The 20,196-nt window shown below is 33.3% G+C and overlaps 1 protein-coding gene across 4 annotated transcripts in view; it reads left to right on the top strand.

The window, feature by feature from the left end:
* The window catches only part of BBS9 (Bardet-Biedl syndrome 9), a 506,926-nt gene that overhangs the window by 241,706 nt on the left and 245,024 nt on the right, over window positions 1-20,196 (top strand). For 3 of the 4 annotated variants that reach the window (XM_017889840.1, XM_017889841.1, XM_017889839.1), the window contains exons 12-16: window positions 798-851; window positions 5,239-5,341; window positions 7,414-7,518; window positions 8,606-8,620; window positions 13,615-13,755. In XM_017889840.1, coding sequence (XP_017745329.1) covers window positions 798-851; window positions 5,239-5,341; window positions 7,414-7,518; window positions 8,606-8,620; window positions 13,615-13,755 — 418 coding nt within the window. The remainder of the gene's footprint in view (window positions 1-797; window positions 852-5,238; window positions 5,342-7,413; window positions 7,519-8,605; window positions 8,621-13,614; window positions 13,756-20,196) is intronic. The other variant, XM_017889842.1, reaches the window with a different exon arrangement.

Below are 20,196 nucleotides of genomic sequence, written 5' to 3'. Positions count from 1 at the left end.
CCTTCCCTCCCCTCCCCTCCCCCCGCTTTTTTTTTGAGACAGAGTCTCGCTCTGTGCCCAGGCTGGAGTGAAGCGGCGCGATCTTGGCTCACTGCAACCTCTGCCTCCTGGGTTCAAGCGATTCTCCTGTCTCAGCCTCCCGAGTAGCTGGGATTACAGGTGCCTGCCACCACGCCCAGCTAATTTTTGTACTTTTAGTAGAGACGAGGTTTCATCATGTTGGCCAGGCTGGTCTTGAACTCCTGACCTCAGGTGATCCACCCACCTCAGCCTCCCAGAGTGCTAGGATTACAGGCATGAGCCACCATGCATGGCCCACTTTTATTTTATGGGTATAAGGCCACTCAATCTTTATATCATTAGTTGCATGTCTTAGATACATGTTATTAATCAGAATGACACATACCTTACGCAGGGTGAAAATACAGGGACCTGAAAGAATGGCATAATACTTTTCTGGGACATAAAGGGAGGTCTTCTTCTATGCAATATAAATAACAAGTTAATATAATTAATACTTTCAATATTTAAGTAAATTTGGGAATCGAGTGGTTTGATAAAATGTGTGACCTTTTCTTTCCCTTTTAGGGGATGAGTTTTTAAATATTAGCTTATGACTTTCTGGACGAAGGCATCAAAAAAGCCAGATTGTCTCTTTTAGTCTGTCATTAGAGTGATAAATCTTTTATAGTTCCCTATTTCGATAGTAGGAAATATACATTGCACCCTTTGTGTTCACTCACTGCTGTGTAATACTGAAATCATTCTTTATTGCCTTCTCAATTCTGTGTTTACAGCAAGCGACTGATGTTGAGATGGGAACTGACCTTGTCCCTTCTGTCACAGTGAAGGTATTGTACCAGATTTTAGACTGTAATGTGCAAACAATATGATTCATTTAATCACACCTGTCACTTGTAAGTAGCTTACAGAAATGTAAAATAAACACTTGGCATTTGTAGATTTTTCCCCAGCCTTGAGTAGTGAATAGAAAACCTTTACTGTTACTTGCAAATATAAAACTGATCATTGCATTTATAGCAATATGTATATAATATAAATAATTATTATGAGGTACTCGTACCATTATTTAAATGTGTAGCATGATCCAGGCTTTTTTCATTGGAAATAAAGTTAACATTTTAAATCTGCTAAAGGAATTGTATCATCACCATTCGTAATAGACCAATCAAGTAGCATCATATATAGTATACTGTGAATTGATATTGGAGAAGCATGGGGATGCTAATATCTTTCTTCTACCTATGATTATGTGTGTGTTTGAAAAGAATTTCCAGCCATCTCTCTGCCATAACTTTAAGTGGATGTATTTACAGCAAGAAAATATTAAATGAAGATGCCACAAAGTTAGAGTTGTAACAAATTGATAGTCCTGGCAAATAGAATATTAAGGATGTGGTTTTGGTTAAGATTTTTGGTCCTGTCATTGTAGAATTTTAGAACTAGAACTTAAATGTAGAACCTTCTTAAAGCATTTATATTAAAATATGGTAATCATTCAGCACATTATTAAGCTGAAAATATTTATCACTGCCCAGACCTCGGAAGCAAGGAAAGGTTGTGGATTTTGGCAATTCACTTAGTCAAAACTTGGATGGGGCTTTATATTTTCTTAGATTATTGGTTGCTGTCCTTGGAGGAGCTTGACAGGGCACCAAGCTTTACCAATTGTGTTCGCTTACACTGGAACCAGCGGGTGGCCCAAATGTGGAGATCTTTGGTCGAACTTGAAGGGAGCTGAATCTTACAAGTTTCCTAAGCTAAGTTTTTTGGATTCTTGCCACTGGAAACAAGGGTGGTCTTTCCCCAACCTCCTTTCCCCCAGTCCAATCAAAGGCTCTATCTCATTAATACTTCTGAATCTGTAAAGGCATTAGTGGCTAGAAATCAAACACTTAAGAAAAAGAAATAACTGTCGAGTTCCAGGAATGATTTGTACTTTCGTATAGGGACACCTCTTATATCTATCACTGATAATGTTCAGACACACACATGTAATAATTTAGGAGTGCACTGTTAATTACGATAAGAGATCTTGTGCCTTAACTAGAAAACATTGCTCATGCTAATTGTACCCCCAGCCAACCAGGAGTTAGCACTGTAAGTAAACATACCTTTCCTTCCCATGCAGTTCTTAAGCTTTCATGTGTAGTAGCCACTTTAAAATGATGGCATGACATTACTGGCAAATTCTCCTTCATTCGTGGAACTTACTATATTTGAGAATACTTAAGTCACAACTGTCTTTCTCAGTGCCATTATAAAAGTAAGAGAAAGAATGCAACAGGCAAGGGTTGCAGAAAATTGGCGGGACTCACACAGTGGACACAATGACTTCCTGATCCTGTCTGACAGTTTCTATACAAATTTCTACTATAAATCTCTCCTTATGACCTTTTATAACAACAGCAGCCAAGATATATAACTATGCAAGTTTCCATCATAATAAATCCTGTTAATTGAGAAAATTTTTCCATGCGTTCCAAGTGAATGAAGATGTGGCTACCTTGAGTACGTGTGCATAATGCGTGACCATCTATTCCAGACAACTAGGCAGAGTGGTTGTTCATACCTGGCCTTTGGCATCATATTTATATATCTAGTATAAAAATTTGGTATTATATTTCCTAAGGGCTATGTTTCATAAGAGGCAGAAAATAGCATGGAAAATTCTTGTATCAATGTTTTCTCCTTAATATTCTATAATTATTTTCCTGTTAAAATGTAAGACTTACGATCTAGCCAAGTCTTTAACTCTTTTTTGGCTCAAACACAACTATTCTTTGTTACTGTTGTTATTTTCGTTACCTAACTCCTCGATTTGTATTTTGAAAGGGCCTAGCCCATTGTTGGGGTTCAATAAATATGTGCATGAGAGCTATCATGATTGTGCATCTGAACCAAATGCAAACCCTACTTGTTACAATGTAAAATTCTGTGATTATTGTCTAAGTAGACATCATTGTGCCAGGAAAAGTCAGACTGCTTTTTTTCAAATGACTTATTACTACTTAAAGGAATTTTCATTTTTACTTAAAACTGAGCTCTCATTAGACTTTCCTGGTCACTATTTTCAATTCTCTAGTTGGATTGATGGCTTTGCACATGTTAATTTGCCTTCTCTGAACCTCTATTTTTTAAATGTAAAATAGGGATACTTTTTCATTTGCAGAGTTATTTTGAGTCTTAACCACAGTTGGTTAAAGGCATGAGCTCTGGATTCTGGCAGATAGCAGTTAAATTGTGGTTCTTCCACTTACAATCAAAGTGGCCTTGGGCAAATTACTTAGCATCTCTGAGCCACAATCTTTTGTAAAATGGTTTATGATGGTACTTGTCAAACATTTTTATAAAGAGTAAATTAAATAATGGAACATAAATAATTTGTTAGCATGGTTCCATGAATATAGAAAACTAATGTTTTTTTATCATTAATATTATTAATTTTATTTTAAAATATATGTGCAGACTAGTATTATATTATTGTAATAGTAGAATATTTAAATTATGTCCTGTTTGTTTAATGGACTAGCTAGTTGAAAGAAAGTTGTTTGTAGCACTTGGATGGTGTCTTCTTGCCATAATAACCATCAGGGTTTTACTAAAAAGATGTTATGTTTACAATGGCCAGACATCATCAAGGAAGTTTAGTTTGTGGCATGATGATTCCCTATGTATTCCCAGGATTTACGAAGTAAAAATTGAGGATTCATTGTTCATCGTGTTTATCATATTTAATTGCATCAATAGTTGTCTTAAGAATTTTCCTTTGCAAGTCAAAATTTTATGTTTTAACTTATTTTAAGTTGTGCAGAATACTCACATCACTTAAAATTAATACATTTACTGAATCTAATTATATGTACATAATGTTTGTGGGGCAATTGTATATTCTTGTATATATAAAAATATTACATATATTTAATCAAGGAAGAGGTGATACCTGCTTTTTATTGAAAAGAAACTTCAAAACTACTTTTCTTAACAATAAGAATGGTCCTTGAATTATGTTAGTTAATGTATGTATCTGTCTCATATAACAAAGTCTAGTAACTAGACTGAACTGCTGTATAGAAAAGGTGCCATATAGAATGGTGGTTTATTTATTTTATTTAATTTTTTTCTCATGAGAGGTCATCATGATAGAACATTTTAAAATAGCTTTATTTAGATATTAGTTAGATACTATATTATTCACTTATTTAAAGTTACAATCCAATGATTTTTAGTATAGTGTATTTACAGAATTTTGCAACTATCACAATTTAATTTTAGAAAGTTTTATCCCCCCTAAAAGAAAGGCCATACCTATTAGCTGCCATTCCCCATCTCTCTCATCCCTAAGCAGCTCCTAATCTATTTTATTTCTCTATAGATTGCCTATTCTATACTTTTCATATAAATGGATCCTACAATATGTGGTTCTTTGTGACTAGATTTTTTCACTTAGCATCATGTTTTTAAGGTTCACCCATGTTGTGGCATATAAATGAAATAATGCACTTAACATTTGTTATCATGGTTTCATGAATATAAAAAACTGCTAATGGTTTTTATCATTAATATTATTCATAATGTATTTCATTTCTTTTATTGCTGAATAATATTTCATTGTATGAATATATCACATTTTATTTATTCATTCATCGTGATGGGAATTTGGATTATTTCTGCTTTTTGGCTATTAGCATATTGTTTCTGTGAACGTTTATGTATAAGATTTTGGGTGGACATATGTTTTCATTTCCCTTGGTACAGAATTGTGAAGTTATATGTCAAATTTATGTTTAACCTTTGAAGAAACTGCCAAACTTTTTTTAGAGTAGCTGTACCAATTTACATTTTCACTGGCAATGTATGAGGGTTCCAGTTTCTCCACATCATTGCTGTGTTATTGTCTGTCCTTTTCGTTATAGCCATTTTATTGGGTACGTAGTAGTATCTCATTGTGGTTTTTAGTTTGTATCTCCTTCAAAACTGAAGATATTGAGCATCTTTGCATATACATGTTGCTAATCTTTATTCTTTTGAGTAAAATCTGTTTAACTTTTTTGCACAGTTTCTACTTGATAGAGTATTTTAATCTATTACTTACTGTATTATGTTTTGTGACTACTCATTTTTTCCTCAGGTAATATTTTCTAATTATTTGCTAGCTATTTTTAAGTAGTTTTGAATAAAATGTAATTTTTTATTGATCACAATTTCTTTCCTTAGGTCACACTGCAGAATCGAGTGATATTGCAAAAAGCCAAATTATCAGTGTATGTGCAACCACCATTAGAATTGACTTGTGATCAGTTCACCTTTGAATTTATGAGTAAGTAAGTTTTTTGTTTTGGCTGAAAGTCTACCATGGTGTGAATGTAAAAGAAAATACTAGTTTGTTCATTTAATGGCTATTATTTCATGTCTGAATGGTAAGATTGGGATTATCCCATAATCAATGATTGTGTTGTTTTGCTTATATTTTCCCTCTTAGCATCAGCATGAACATTCAGTCAGTGATTGTTGGGACAAATTAATCTTTTAGGATTACAGATTTCTAGGTGCTTTTCTGAACTTGTTGTACCTATAATTGTTTTTTATTTATTTATTTATTTTTGAGACAGGGTCTCATTCTCATTGGCCCAGGCTGGAGTGCAGTGGCACGATCATGGCTTACTGCAGCCTTAACTTCCCGGGTTCAAGTGATCCTCTCACCTCAGCCTCCTGAATAGCTGGGACTATAGGAAAACACCACCTGGCTAATTTTTTGTATTTTTAGTAGAGACGGGGTTTCGCCATGTTATCCAGGCTGGTCTTGAACTCCTGGGCTCAAGCAATCTGCCTATCTCGGCCTCCCAGAGTACTAAGATTACAAGCGTGAGCCACCACTCCTGGTCTGTTTTTAAATACTAAAATTTAGAAGGCTTTCTTTATTAGTGTTTCTTTATTGATATATTTATTGAATCAGTAATGTTTGAAGAACTAATGTGGACTTTGGAGTTTGGCCTGAGTTTGAATCCAGCTCTGACACTCACTTGATGTGTAACCTTAGGCAAAAACTACATTGGTAATCACTTGGAGCCTCATTTATTTTAATCTGCAAAAAGGGGTAATGATATTTGTCTTACAAGGTTGTTTTGAGGATTTAATTAAAAAGTAAATCTATAAAAGATATTCATAATAATGCTTAAAATAGTAGACATGTCATTAATGGCTACTCTTAGTAAGTGTTCTTTGTGTGGAATCTCTTACTCCTAACCATTTACATCCAAATTGTCATTAGTGCTGTTAACATAATCTGAATTACCTTTCAAGTCTTTTTTCTTTTTTTGTTTACTATAGCTTTTCTGCTAAGGCTTCTATCTCTTATTCATGAAGTCAAGAACGTATCTTTCTTTATTTGCCTCCATATAACCAACTCATAGCTGAGTGCCTGCCATTAGTAGGAATTCAACAAATCTTTGTAGAATGAATGAATAAATGATTGAGTGAAGTTACTTCATAGGTGATACCCAGCCATTTAACTTTTGCTTGCATTTCTGATTTTGTGCAATACTTCCAATTTGTCTTTCTAAAACACATTCTGAGTAACTTACTTTTCCAGTTAAAAATCTCTTATGGCTCTGTAATACAGGCTGGGGGCCAACTATGTTAACATAGATGAGCATGCACATTCTGTTAGTGACTACTGTGTAACAGCATTCAATCCCCCTCATCCATTTTCTCCTTCAGTCTATGTTCTACCCATCATAAATTGCTATTTTCCTCCCAAATTCTCTTGCCCTTTTGTGTACCGTTTTCTTTGTTCATGCTGTCTGTTCCTCGAAGTAAAGAACAGCAGTGCTGTAGAATGCCAGTTTCTTTGTACCTTGTTCTGGAGTCAATTCCTAGTAGCTGTGTTACCTTAGGCAAGCTTCTTTTTTTTTTGTTTTTGTTTCTGTTTTTGAGACAGAGTCTCACTCTGTTGCCTGGACTAGAGTGCAATGGAGCAATCTCGGTTCACTACAAACTCCACCTTCCAGGCGTCACCATGCACAGCTAATTTTTTTGTATTTTTAGTAGAGATACGGTTTTGTCATGTTGGCTAGGCTGGTCTCAAACTTCTGGCCTCACGTGATCCGCCCACCTAGGCCTCCCAAAATGTTGGGATTACAGGCGTGAGCCACTGTGCCCTGTCTTAGGCAAGCTTCTTAATCTCTCTGTATTCCAGTTTTCTCATGCATAAAAAATGAGGACAATAATAGTATCAACCTCACAGGTTTGTTGTGAAGATTTAATGAGTTACTTCATGTAAAATGCTTATGATAGTACCTGGCATGTGGTGAGTGCTTATTACATTTTAACTGTTGTTAATAACAATTGCCCCAAATTATGTAATTTATATTATTTTTATATTGCTTATAGCACCAGATTTGACTAGAACAGTAAGCTTTTCTGTTTATCTGAAAAGAAGTTATACACCATCAGAATTGGAAGGAAATGCTGTTGTTTCTTATTCCAGACCAACAGGTAAGCATACAGGCTTAATCATTCCTTTAAGTTGTTGGAGTTATGAGTAAAATGCTTATGCATTTAAGATGAGAAAACATACTGTGAAATATAATTAAATGAGAAAATGTTATTTTCTATTGTTAAGTAAAATCATATGTTTTCATTACTTTTATGTGTTATGAGTAGTTCATGACAAGTCTGTTTAGCTGATTTCCGTATGTAATGTTTGGTTCCCTCTTTTCAGTTAATAGCAAATCTGATACATTTTTATTCTTAATAGAAGAATGTTATCTAGTCAGACTTCATTTATTTGGACTAAAGGCTAGTATTGATGCAGGATTTTTGCTCCTTAGTTCAGCCAAATCTGCATTCTTATTTCATGACCAGGAAGAATTAGGCATGTGGACACAGTGAAGAGTGAGGAGGGTGGAATTTTTTAAGCAGCTTTCCACCTCACAAGTTGAATATCGGGGCTCCCACACAGGAGCTGATGAGGCCAGGCTCCTCCCCTGCATAGCCATTTTTGGCTATTATGCTTTTCTGTAATTTAAAAGACAGAATTTGAAAAATTACTAATCATTGGTATTGATTGAAAGTGAATTAGAAATTAACATTGAGAAAGTCTGCAGAATGCCAAGAGAAGCAAAAAGAAATATTATCAATAGTATTATTTACTTAAATTATTATAAAAGGAGGAACTGGATTGACTTTAAAGGGGAAAGTTAAAAGACAGTAAATTCAAAACTAACTGGAAATATTAATATTAGGTATTTTTCCCTTTATTGAGTCTTTTTTGCTGTTTGGCTAGATCATATATCTTTACTTCTTTTTTTTTTCCACATTTCCGCTGGAATAACATTCTCATAGACTTCTGAGAATGGAAATATAAACAAATGTATTGTCGGATTTCATTTATTTATGTTATACTCTTCAATTGTGAATTGACTTGTGTTTGACTGGAGAGTCATTTAAGTCATCGGCGAGAATCTTGAAATTTTAATTTGTATTTTAAGCAGTTATGTGTCAAATTTGTGTTGTAACTTTACCACAGATAATTTGTTGCGTTCTTTTCCCGTACCCCTTTTGCTTTGCCTGTGATGGATAGATCGAAATCCTGATGGTAAGTGTAAAGATAACTTAGAGAAAAATGAATTTCAGAACTGAAATTTGGTTGATGAATTGAATTGGTATTATAACATGAATGAACTCTTCTTACGGACTGCTCTTTTAACTGGAAAAACTTCTTTAGTATGATACAGTGCCTTGATTCTGCTGTGGAGAGCATAGTAGATGTTTCCACAGAGACTTATTATTAGTTGTTTCAGAGTCATGAGAAAGAATGAAATTAGGAGTAAGAATAGAATGTCTTTTTTGAAAAATATTAAAGGTGTCATTGACAGCTTATTTCTGCAAGTCATTGGTTATTTAGCTGCTTGCTCTGTTATTTTACTCAAAAGAAAGAGTTTTAAAAAAGGGTATTTGTCACTGAATTCTAAATTGTGTTTTTCTACATGCCCCTAGAGATTCACCTCTCTGTGATAAGAATGGTGTGTGTGTTTGCTCTGTGGGCCTATTCCTTGTCTTGTTTAGAATTTGTAGGGGAATGTTATCAAAGGTCTGATGCCTTCTAACTTGCTTGGATCAGTGTTGTTACTTTGTTTTCCCCAAATATTTTGCTTGACTCTCCTATAATTCTGATCATAATATGAGCTTAATTAAGTTTGTTCCTTAGGTTCTACTTGTAGGTTTTGAGCTTTTTGAGGGCAGGGGTCAAGCACTCATCTTTGAATTGCATACTAACAGTGTACATAGCAGGCACTACAAGTATCTCTGATTATTTTTCCTCTTAGATATAGACTTAATGTGGTAGTTTATCTTTACAAGTTATTTTAAGATACATTTTAGATAGCAATATTAATTAGTAATAATTAAATAAATATAATGAAATGACTTAAAGATAGTGGCAATATTTACTCATGCAGTTTGGGTGATGCTTACAACCTGAGTTGCATAGCATATGTCATCTTGATATCTGGAAGATATATATATATATATATTTATATGATACATGTTTTAATAGAAGTAAATGATTAGCTTAATAACACAAAGTATACTTGTCAAATTAGACTTTGTGTCACTAACAAATAACCTGATAATAATGAATATTTACATTTTAATTAGCTAGATTGCATGTAATTTTTAAGATTTTGGACTGAATTTTGTAAAATATCATATTATTATTTAAATGATTAGTTTTAAGTTTAAAAAATCAGTTAAGGTTATTGTTCAAATAAATTTATTCCTTCTTACTGTAAATTCAGCCCAAACTATGAGGAAAAAACCCTACAATTTATAGAAATTGCAGTGTTTCAATATAAAGTGAAAGCTGGTTTTAATAATCTCTTTGATATATTTTAAAATTATAATTAAGCTTTAGGGAGTGGAGTTGAAATATTCAACGGCACCTAGTAGGCAAGAAAATAATATGTTGCCACTTAGATCTTACTTACACACAAGGCTTCATATTTCAAAGACTGATCCATTTTATTGTCTCGATCTGTCGGGCTGTATTGCAGATAAGCAGTTCTGCTTTTATATGTGGAAAAAGAGAGGCAAACGAGGTTTTATGTCGTCCCATAAGGGTTAGTCTCCATTATTTCTGCATTAAAGTTACATGATGTGGGCAGTGTAAAACATGACTGCAGATGAAGCACAGTACGTAGCCAGACATAACAGGAAGGAATCAAGGAAGTTCTGGCTACCAGACATTGCTACTGCTTTGGGGTTCCTTGTTTTCGATATGAAATTACTCTAGCAGGCCCCTGGAAAGAGTTCTAAAGGCATTATATAGATGTGTAATATATAGGTATAGTTATTTTATTCATATATACATATTTTTTCTGTGTTCTTTTTTCTTTTATTTCTTCAAAGCACATTTTGGCTTCCAATTTGACAGTAATACTGGGATTTTGGGGTGTGCCAGATGTAATTAGAAGTTTCTTCCTGGAAATAAAATGTTCTGTTAGAGCTGGTTTTGATGAGAATATTCTCTCTGAGTGTTAAATAATTTTGTGATTAATTGCACCATAGTAGTTACGATTATCCATTTCCTCTAGTAGGTTAGGAAGGGAAGTGTTTGAAGGAGAGGTGATTATATCTGGTAAAAAGAACTGCAGAACAGTCAGTCTGATAAATGACTAGGCCAATATTGGAGTAAAATAAATGACAAAAGTTTCTTTTCTCTCAACGTAACACTCAGAGAATTCAATAAGCCAGATATGGAGACTACTTTGCCAACTATAGAGAGAAAATATTGCTGATGGTAGGCAAAGTTAGGAACAATTAGTCTCTTTCAACTAAATTGAAAGCTGTTCTAAAGCAACTGTGAAAAGTCTCTAAATACATGTAGTTCTTTTCCTTCTTTATTACAAACACATACACCCACACATGCCTCTATTAGTCTTTGGCTTCAGGTTCTTAGACACAATTACAGCCTGAAGAGTAATTGGTAGCCAAATTTACACTTCAGGTTTCCTAAGAAGGTGTAAATCCCAGTAGAAATGTGCCTCTGATAAACCCCATGTCTAAAAACTAGAAATTGTATTGTAAAATCCTTGGATTTTAATTTGATAGTAAGTGTTATAAAATAGTAACTTTCTAATTTTTCTTCTAAGGGATGGTTTCCATAGACTAGTTTCTTTTTTTTTAAGGGTTTCATAACTCTTTTTTTCTCCCTAATGGTAAAACTTTTCAAGCTGCCATCATTTAAAAAATAACCATAATCATTTTATTAAGTATGAGTGTCATCATTTTTCAAAGTAATGTTTTCCAAATGTCCTATGAAACAGGCTTATAATTCCTGCAGAGAAAAGATATTCTGGAGGGGTTCTACAAATCTTGGCAACTGCAAACCATTGCCCTAGTGTGTGATATTGTCATTAACTGACCTAACTGAACTGTAAATTGAGTTATAATGTATTTTCCTTCTTGGGTTTATTAGTGCTTACAATCCATTTGTTTCGATTTCTGAAAACATATACACTACCAGTTTCTTTAGCTCTGGGTTCATGGAGATTTAGGGTAATAATCTTCAAATATATAGGCTCAGTCACTTGCAGGCAGTGTTGTTGATTATGTTTAATTTTTTTTTAAACCGTGAATTCAGTCAGTACCTGGTCCAAGTAAAGTAGTGGCTACAGTTTTAGCAGTATAGTTTTAGAGGAACATTCACAGCCAAATTCTGGTTTGAACAATTAGCTCAGAATTTGGTTGAAAGTATATGGAAGATAGTTTCTTTTTGTGCATATACAGAAGTGTCAGAAAAGGAGGCATTTGTTTTGTTTTACTAGTCATTAAAATAAAGGAGATGGAAACAAGTTTAAGTTTCCTTGTTCTTTCCAGACTGTGTCTATTAATTGATACAATCTGAAATTTTCTCTACAGTTTACTTATTGTAGAGGAAACATACTCAGTGGGTGTGTTTCCATCATTTGAGGATATATAGAATATATGGAAATTTCCTTGAAGTTGGAGAAAGTAGTTCTTTGTAATTTTTTTGTGGTGATATTGATAGTTGTGCTCTGTGCAGTATCTTAGATCATGTTACCATAATATTTTGAGTCAACACATCTCATCATTGTAAAGTACAAATACACATGCCTCTAAAAACCTCACAGAATGTCATGAAATAATACCCTGGGACTTTTCTTAAGAGACACTAGTTATAGTTTGCATCTAAGATTCCAGGAGAAGTGAATTTAACATCTGTTGGTTATGAGCAAAAAATGAGCTACGTAAAAACTTGATGGATAATAGATTATATTGAAGAGAATGACAAATATGCTCCACATGCTCTGAAAAAGTATTTAATTGACCTCATATATCAATATGCTTGCCATTGTTGGTGATTTCTCACTATCCTAGTGAATAAGTAGTACTGAAAAGTATACTCTCAGCTTGAATGTGGAGTAAGACATACAATTCTGATTGACTTTAGCCAAATATATTGGTAATTCCAGGGATCCTGCTTTGGGATCATGTCTCCAAACTAACTGCTTCTGGTTTTGCTATTTTTAAGCAGCTCCCTGACTCCTCTATAAAGAAATAAAGGAATTAATGTGTGGATTCATCAAGCAGAGTTAGAACATTTTGAGTGTTCAGTTTTTCTACAGTACTATGGCACGACGTAGGCTTCTATATATTATCTTTCATCTTAACCAGTCAAAAACAAAGTTCTAGAAAAAAAGGAGAGAAAACTAGGATTTTAATATTGCTTTTCTAGATTTATAAGTAGAGAGCCTAATTTGCTTTGGTTTCAATTTCATTTTCTGTAAAAATACTGAAAATGATTTTGTAAAGCTTTATACAAATTTTAATATGAAACTCTTCATTGCAATATATTCAGTTACCTATTTCAGTATGCATGTATGAGTATTAAAATCACTTGAAAACTGAATGGCTATGTAAGCCTTCCAAAGTGTCACTTAAAGTGATATGTAAAGTTAAAAGGCTTGAGAAAAGTATAATTCATATAAAGGTAATATTCTACATACTAATGTGTAAAATGGACATGGACTTCAATGGAACTTCAGAAGAGCAAATCCTGCTTTCCTGTTCATAATTTCAATCTTCATCAAGTAAAAAAAGCTAAAGATATTAAAATGTTTTGATAGAGAAATTTTAGATATGGTAATATAGAGTCTTAAAGATATGATGGAAACTTCATATTCTTTGCTCATGTTTGCTGATAGCCTTGGATTAGGGCTAGAGCTCTGAAGGTCTTAAAGACTTAGTTTGGTAATTGAATGTAAGTCACTATAATGTTATATATAATATCCAAATGTAATGATTTAAAAAATACGATACTGCTATTAAAGACAGATCTCATGTCTATGGTTCTTTTAAAATTTTATTTTTGACTTGTACCTTTTGAAAATACTAATGAAATATGAATCATGATAATGATTTACAGTTATTTCAGCTTTGTTAAACAAAATAAGCAGGCAGCAAACAAACCAAGATATGTTGCTGCTCAACCTATTAGTAGTACAATTTTTTTTTTTTGCCAAATTGTTTGTCAAGTCTATGAATCTACATATCTCTCTTTTATTTCAGGCATCCCTCGAGTTATCCAATGTAAATTTAGACTTCCCCTAAAGTTAATTTGCTTACCAGGTCAGCCTTCAAAAACTGCAAGCCACAAAATTACTATTGATACCAACAAATCTCCAGTCAGTCTTCTTAGTCTCTTCCCAGGTAAGACTTTTGAAATAACATGCCTGCAGCATCAAAAATGCTAAGAATTTAGAATGGAATCCTTCATCAGCAGATAATGAGGGGGTAATTATCAGATAATTGTTAAGTAAGAGTATAAAAATGCCTCAAGGATTTTTCCCTCCTTTGCCTGTTCAAAGGTGAATAGCTTATATCAACAAGGTAATAAGGTGTTCCTTTTAAGTTTGATTAAAATTATCGTAATAATTATTTTGCTACAGTATTCAGAAATAAAACATCAAGTGTTTCTCTTTAGACTGTGATTTTTTTTTTTTTGGCTTGGAATGTAAATATTTACTATTCATCTTTGTGGTAGGTTTTTGGGTATATCTGTCTTCTAAGTGTATAAATATTTATTATTTATCTTCATTGTGGGCTTTTGTATACATACCTTTGAAAGTATATTCTTATGTCTCTGAAAAGTAATCTCGTAAGTAGATGCTTTTTGTACTCTTTTATTCTGCTGTCTACAGAAGCTAGAGGGTGTTCATCCTGTGCCTATGGTTGTTTAGAAGGGTTTCATATTTAATGCTTCAATATCTCAGTGAACTTTTGGGGTAATCTGTGATGGTATGACTTTCTCCAAGTGTCAGTTTTTCTTTCTGAGTGGCTTAGAAATGAAAGAAGCTTTTATTGGATAAAACATCCTTAGTAACCAAGGTTTTTAGTGTGTCATGTCATTAACTTTCTTGGTGGTGGGGTAGAATTGAAGAATAAAATCTTGAAATTAAATCAGCCCTTTTAAATCCTTCATTAAAAATCAGCACTGTTGGCTATGAGATGCATCTTTACCTTTGCATTAGTGGATAAGATTTAGGATACAAACAATACTTTTCACAAGGTTTAGAAATTTATGGTAAGTCAACTTCTGTGTTATTAACTACTTAAGTGCTTAAAATTTATTTTTTATTAATTTGCAATATTTCAAAAATTTTATTTATATGAAACTCTGAAAAATCTCCAAAATTAAATGTTCTATTACAATTATTCTATTCTTAAGTGTGAATTGAGTTTGGAGATATATATGTGTATATTGTTAGCAAAATATTTTTTACTTTTTGGGTTCTTTCTCCCATCTCTTCTCTTCTTTTACCTCCTTGTTTTTTAGTCAATTTTCTTATAACAAACTTGGATTATGAAAAAGGCAGACTCACTACCTTTTGTAACATCTTGCATAAACTTATTAGTTTCTTGGGTCTCCTATACTACCTTAGGAACATAGTTGGAAATTATATGTTGAACACCAAATTTATTGGTGGCTTTGAAAAACGTTTAAGCACCTGACTTCTGAGGAAGGGTTGATCTTTACTATAGATAAATGGAACCCAATTAGAATTGAATAAAAACACATGCCTTTGAGCAGAAAGATAATATCCATAAGATACGAATTGGATAGTGTGTACTAAAGAAAGCTAAGATGACTTATCCATTTTCCTCCTGATTTTGGGCTCAATTGTTTTGATGTCATTATGCTCATCAGCATGTATTTGCTTCTTACTTCAGGAATGGGACACCATGACAAATTTTTAAACATTTCTTCTGGGATTCAATATATATGATATTAGAGTGGTTTTTAAAAAATTCCCGGATTTATATTCATGTTAAACATGCTAGATGGAATCATGTGCTTGTTTAAAATAAGACTTAAAGTTGCCATTGCAAATCTTCTGTGTCTATTTTTTTTTAACTGAAAGAAGCAAAATTAATGAGCTTTATAGAGAAGAGATAAAACAACTTTTACTCTACATGTCTTCCCATTTGATTATTCCAGTTCTCTTTCTGTAAACAAGTATAGTATATTTAAAATAGCTTTAATTTTTTTATTACAAAAGAAATGTGAAATTTAGAAAATGTGGATAACCAAAAGGAAAAGTGAATGTTACTATTAATTCTACTATCCAGCAATACCTTTTTCTGTTTCATTACGTTTTTCTATCTTTAAACTACATATTTTTTTCTAAGCACTTAGCTCCCAAAAAGAATTTCACTCTGTTCATACGTGTATTTGCGACATGTTTTTACACCATTTAGACTATTGTTTGGTTATATGATTTTAACTGATTGATAGTATATTCGATCATAAATCCAAAATGACATAACTAAAAATCATGTTGACACAGCATTATTCTTTTAGATATTTATGTATAGATTTATAGTTATTATATTGTAAATCCTGTGATGAACGAGTTGCCTCGCTAACAATACATTCCTTTACAAATTTATTGTAGTCTTATTTGATGAATATTAACAACGTGGAAATTGCTGGGTCAGTCAGAGAGAATACAGAGATGCTTTTTTAGCAGCTGGCTGAATAATATAGATACGGTGGAGAATTGACTTCTCGCGCTACCGCTTAATGCTAACAACAGTTAGTGCTCGCCAAACCGTGTAGGTCAATAGAGAGAGCTCCTGAGTAAGTAAAAACCTTATTAAGAGTGGCGTACTAATAGTCCTATATAAAAACATTTATTTACATATGTAAACAAGCTATGTGGGGCTCTGCAGTCCAGAAAGTGAATTAAGCAATAAAAGATTTTTTTTTTTTTTTTTTTTTTTTGAGCAGGTCTTTGAGACAGGGTCTTATTCTGTCACTCAGGTTGGAGTGCGGTGGCACAATCATGGCCTACTGCAGCCTTTACTTCCTGGGCTCAAGGGCTCAAGCGATCCTCCCACCTTAGCCTCCAGAGTAGCTGAGACTGCAGGCATGTACCACCATGCCTAGCTAATTAAAAAATATTATTTTGTAGAGATAGGGTCCCACTATGTTGCCCAGGCTAGTTTTGAACTCCTAGGCTCAAGCGGTCTTCTCATCTTGGGCTCCTAAAATGTTGGGATTAGAGGTGTGAGCTACCGTGCCTGGCCGAGACATGTCTTCATCTCATATAAAGAGAAATCCAGATGTGGGCAGTGGAAGCTGTGGCAGTAGTCTGTGGCTGTTTTCAAATACCTAGCATTTTTTCTTTCTTTGTCATCTGCCATCTTTGGTGTGTTGACTTGTTCCACGGCAGTAAGATATTTGCTTCAGCTTCAGGCACCATATCTTACTACAAGGTAGGAGGTAGGGAAGAAATAGCTAGATAGTAATGATGATAACTTTTATCAGAAAAGGATGTTTTCAAAAGATTCCCTGGGAAATTTATACTTAGGTCTCAATAGCCATAATTTTGTCACATGGCTTCCTCTAGCAGTACAAGAGACCGAGAACTAAATGGGCTAGAGAAAAGGGGGTTGGGAACACATGTTAAATGACCTGACCATCAGCGTGTGTCACAATACCAGTAGTTTTACACAAAAATTTTACTTAAATGTAATAACAGATAAAATGTCATTTGATAATAGTCTTTTTTGTTGCTCAAGTATGTTTCTACATTTGCTTGTCAATACATTTATATTTTAATGGTTATGTAATACTCCATTGTTTGGAGGTGTCATGTACATACAGGTTTTCTGTACTTCTCTATTTCTCTTAGGAGAAATTCTTTGGAGACAAATGCTTGAGTTAATGGGTATGCATATTTGAAAACTTTATTCAAATACCAGCTGCCTTTTAGAAAAATTGTATCATGTTATACTCCCAGCATCAAGGTTCATGCCCATGATAGTAGCTGGATTCATTAAATGTTTTAAATTTTGACATTATTAGGTAAAAAATGACATTTCATTTTAACTTGCATTTCTAAATTACTTGTTAGTGTATGTTTAATTTTTCTTAACCACTTCCATTTCTTCTTTTAATTCCTTCTTTTAAGGTTTATATTTTTTAGGTAGTAAAATTTCTTAATTGTTTTCTTCATGGTTTCAGGTTTTCATGTTATGCCTAGAATGATCTCTATTCTAAGATTATAAAATATTTACCTATTTTTTCTGGTACATTTTTATATGTTCTTTTATTCTCAAACACAGCTTCAGTGCGTATTTTTGTGCTTTTAAAAAAGCGTAAATTGAAGTATAAATTTTGTACCATAAATTACACATTTGAAGTGTATAATTTTGAAAAGTGTTGATTTCTGTATTTATCTGTGCAACCATCTCAATGGTTAAGATGCTGCACATATCCATCACTGCCAAAAGTTTCCTTTTGCCTATTAGTAATTCCTTATCCTGCATCCCAAGCAACCACTGATCTGCTTTCTGTTACTAGAGATTAATTTGCATTTTCTAGAATTTTATAAAATGGAGCTATATAGTCTGTGTTCTTTTTCATCTGTCTTCTTTCACTCCTTTATTTGATATGTGATTTGCAAATAATTTCTCCCAGTCTGTGTCATGTATTTTCATTTTCTTAACAGAATCTTTGGAAAAGCAGTTCTTAATCTTGATAAACCCCCGTTTATCAATTTCTTAATGGATCATAAATTTACTGTTACATCTAAGAAATCTTTCCTAATCCAAGGTTACAAAGTTCCTCTCTCTTTCTCTCTCTCTCTCTCTCTTTTTTTTTTTTTTTTTTTTTTTTTTTTTTTTTTTTTTTTTTTTTTTTTTTTTTTTTGGTAGAAGTTTTCTGGTTTTAAACCTTACATTTAAGTCCCTTCCCCATTTTGTGCTGATATTTGTGTGTGATGTGAGGGATGGATGAAATTAATGTTTTTGCATCTGGGTGTCTAATTGTTACAGCACTATTTTTCAAAGACTATCCTTTTCCACTGAATTGCCTTTTCAACTTGGTTGAAAATCATCTGACCACATTTATGTGGGTGTATTTCTGTTTTCTTAATTTTGTTCCATTGATATCTTTGTCTGTTGCTATACACCAATAACATTGTGTTTTGATGACTGTAAATTTATAATAAGTATTAAAGTCAGGTAGTGCAATTTCTCCAACTTTATTCTTCTCAATGTTGTTTTGGATATTTTAGGTCCTTTTCATTTTCATATGAATCTTAGAATCACCTTGTAAATTGAACAAAACTGGCTGTTGAGATTTTGACTGGGATTGGGATTATATTGATTCCGTAGATCAATTTGGAGAGAACTGATATCTTAACAATATTGAACATGGTATAATATTCTCTCTGTATTCTAGTTTCTTAAGATGAAAGTGCAGACCATCATTCATTTATTTAGGGCCTATTTTGTTTCTCTCTGTGAGGGTTGGTAATTTTTCATGTACAGGTTTTATACATCTTTTGTGAGATATATCCCTATTTCATGTATTTTTATGCTATTGTATTTTATTTTGATTTCATATTGTTCTTTGCTAATACAGAGAAATACAATTTATTTTCTTTTCTTTTGAGATGGAGTCTCACTCTGTTGTCCAGACTGGAGTGCAGTGGTATGATCTCATCTTACTGCAATCTTCGCTTCCCGGGTTCAAGCAATTCTCCTGTCTCAGCCTCCCAAGTGGTTGGGACTACAGGCACACGCCACCATGCCTGGCTAATTTTTGTATTTTTAGTAGAGATGGGGTTTCACCACATTGGTCAGGGTGGTCTCAAACTCCTGACCTCAGGTGATCCACCCGCCTTTGCCTCCCAGAGTGTTGGGATTACAGGCGTGAGCTACCGCGCTTGGCCTACAATTGATTTTCTTGTATCAATCTTGTATCGTGCAACATTGTTAAACCACTTGCGGGATCTATTAGCATTTTTGTAGATTTAATCAGTCAGATTTTCTACATTGATGATCATGTTATGTGCAAATGAAAACAGTTTTATTTCTTCCTTTCCAATCTGGATTATTTGTTTTTGCTTGATTTTTGCCTTGGCTAGAACTTCTAGCATAATGTTGAATAGAAATGTTGAGAACAGACATTGTCTTTCACCATTAAGTATATTTTAGCTATAAGTATTTTTTAGATTTTTTTTTTTTTTTTGCCAGGTTGAGGAAGTTGCCTTCTATTCCTAGGTTGCTGAGACTGTAATCAGGAATGGATATTGGATTTTTTTCAAGATTACTTCTACATCAGCTGAGACATTCTTATCATTTTCTTCTTTATTTGGTTAAATATGGTGGATTACATTGATTAATTTTTGATGTTAGCCCAACCTGCATTCTTGACATAAATTATAGATGGTCATGATATATTATCTTTTCACTATATTTTTAGGTTTAATTTGCCAAACTGTATTTTAGTATTTTTGTATCTATGTTCATGAGGGAAATTGGTCTGTAATTTAGTTTTTTTCTACAGTTATGTGAATAATTTTTACTCCATCACACCACACTTTATGTTTTGATGTCATGAGTTTCTTATATCTGGATATTTATACTTCTCTCCAGATTTGGAAGGTTTTCTCTTATCGTTTCGCTTGATACTGTTCCTTAAATCTTGCAGCCTTTCGTCTTTTCTTTCATTTTTTTCCTCATCTCACTATATTTTCTAATAATCTGACTTTGAGTTCACAGATTTTTTCTTCTGCTTAATCAGTTCTATTTTTGATGTTCTTTGTGGTATTCCCCCCCCCCCCGTCTTCCTCCCCT

This window comes from Rhinopithecus bieti, unplaced genomic scaffold (genome assembly GCF_001698545.2).
Source record: "Rhinopithecus bieti isolate Rb0 unplaced genomic scaffold, ASM169854v2 scaffold_19617, whole genome shotgun sequence".
NCBI classification, from domain to species: domain Eukaryota; kingdom Metazoa; phylum Chordata; class Mammalia; order Primates; family Cercopithecidae; genus Rhinopithecus; species Rhinopithecus bieti.
Note: the sequence above shows the minus strand (reverse complement) of the source record. Positions and strands in the feature narration are given on the sequence as shown.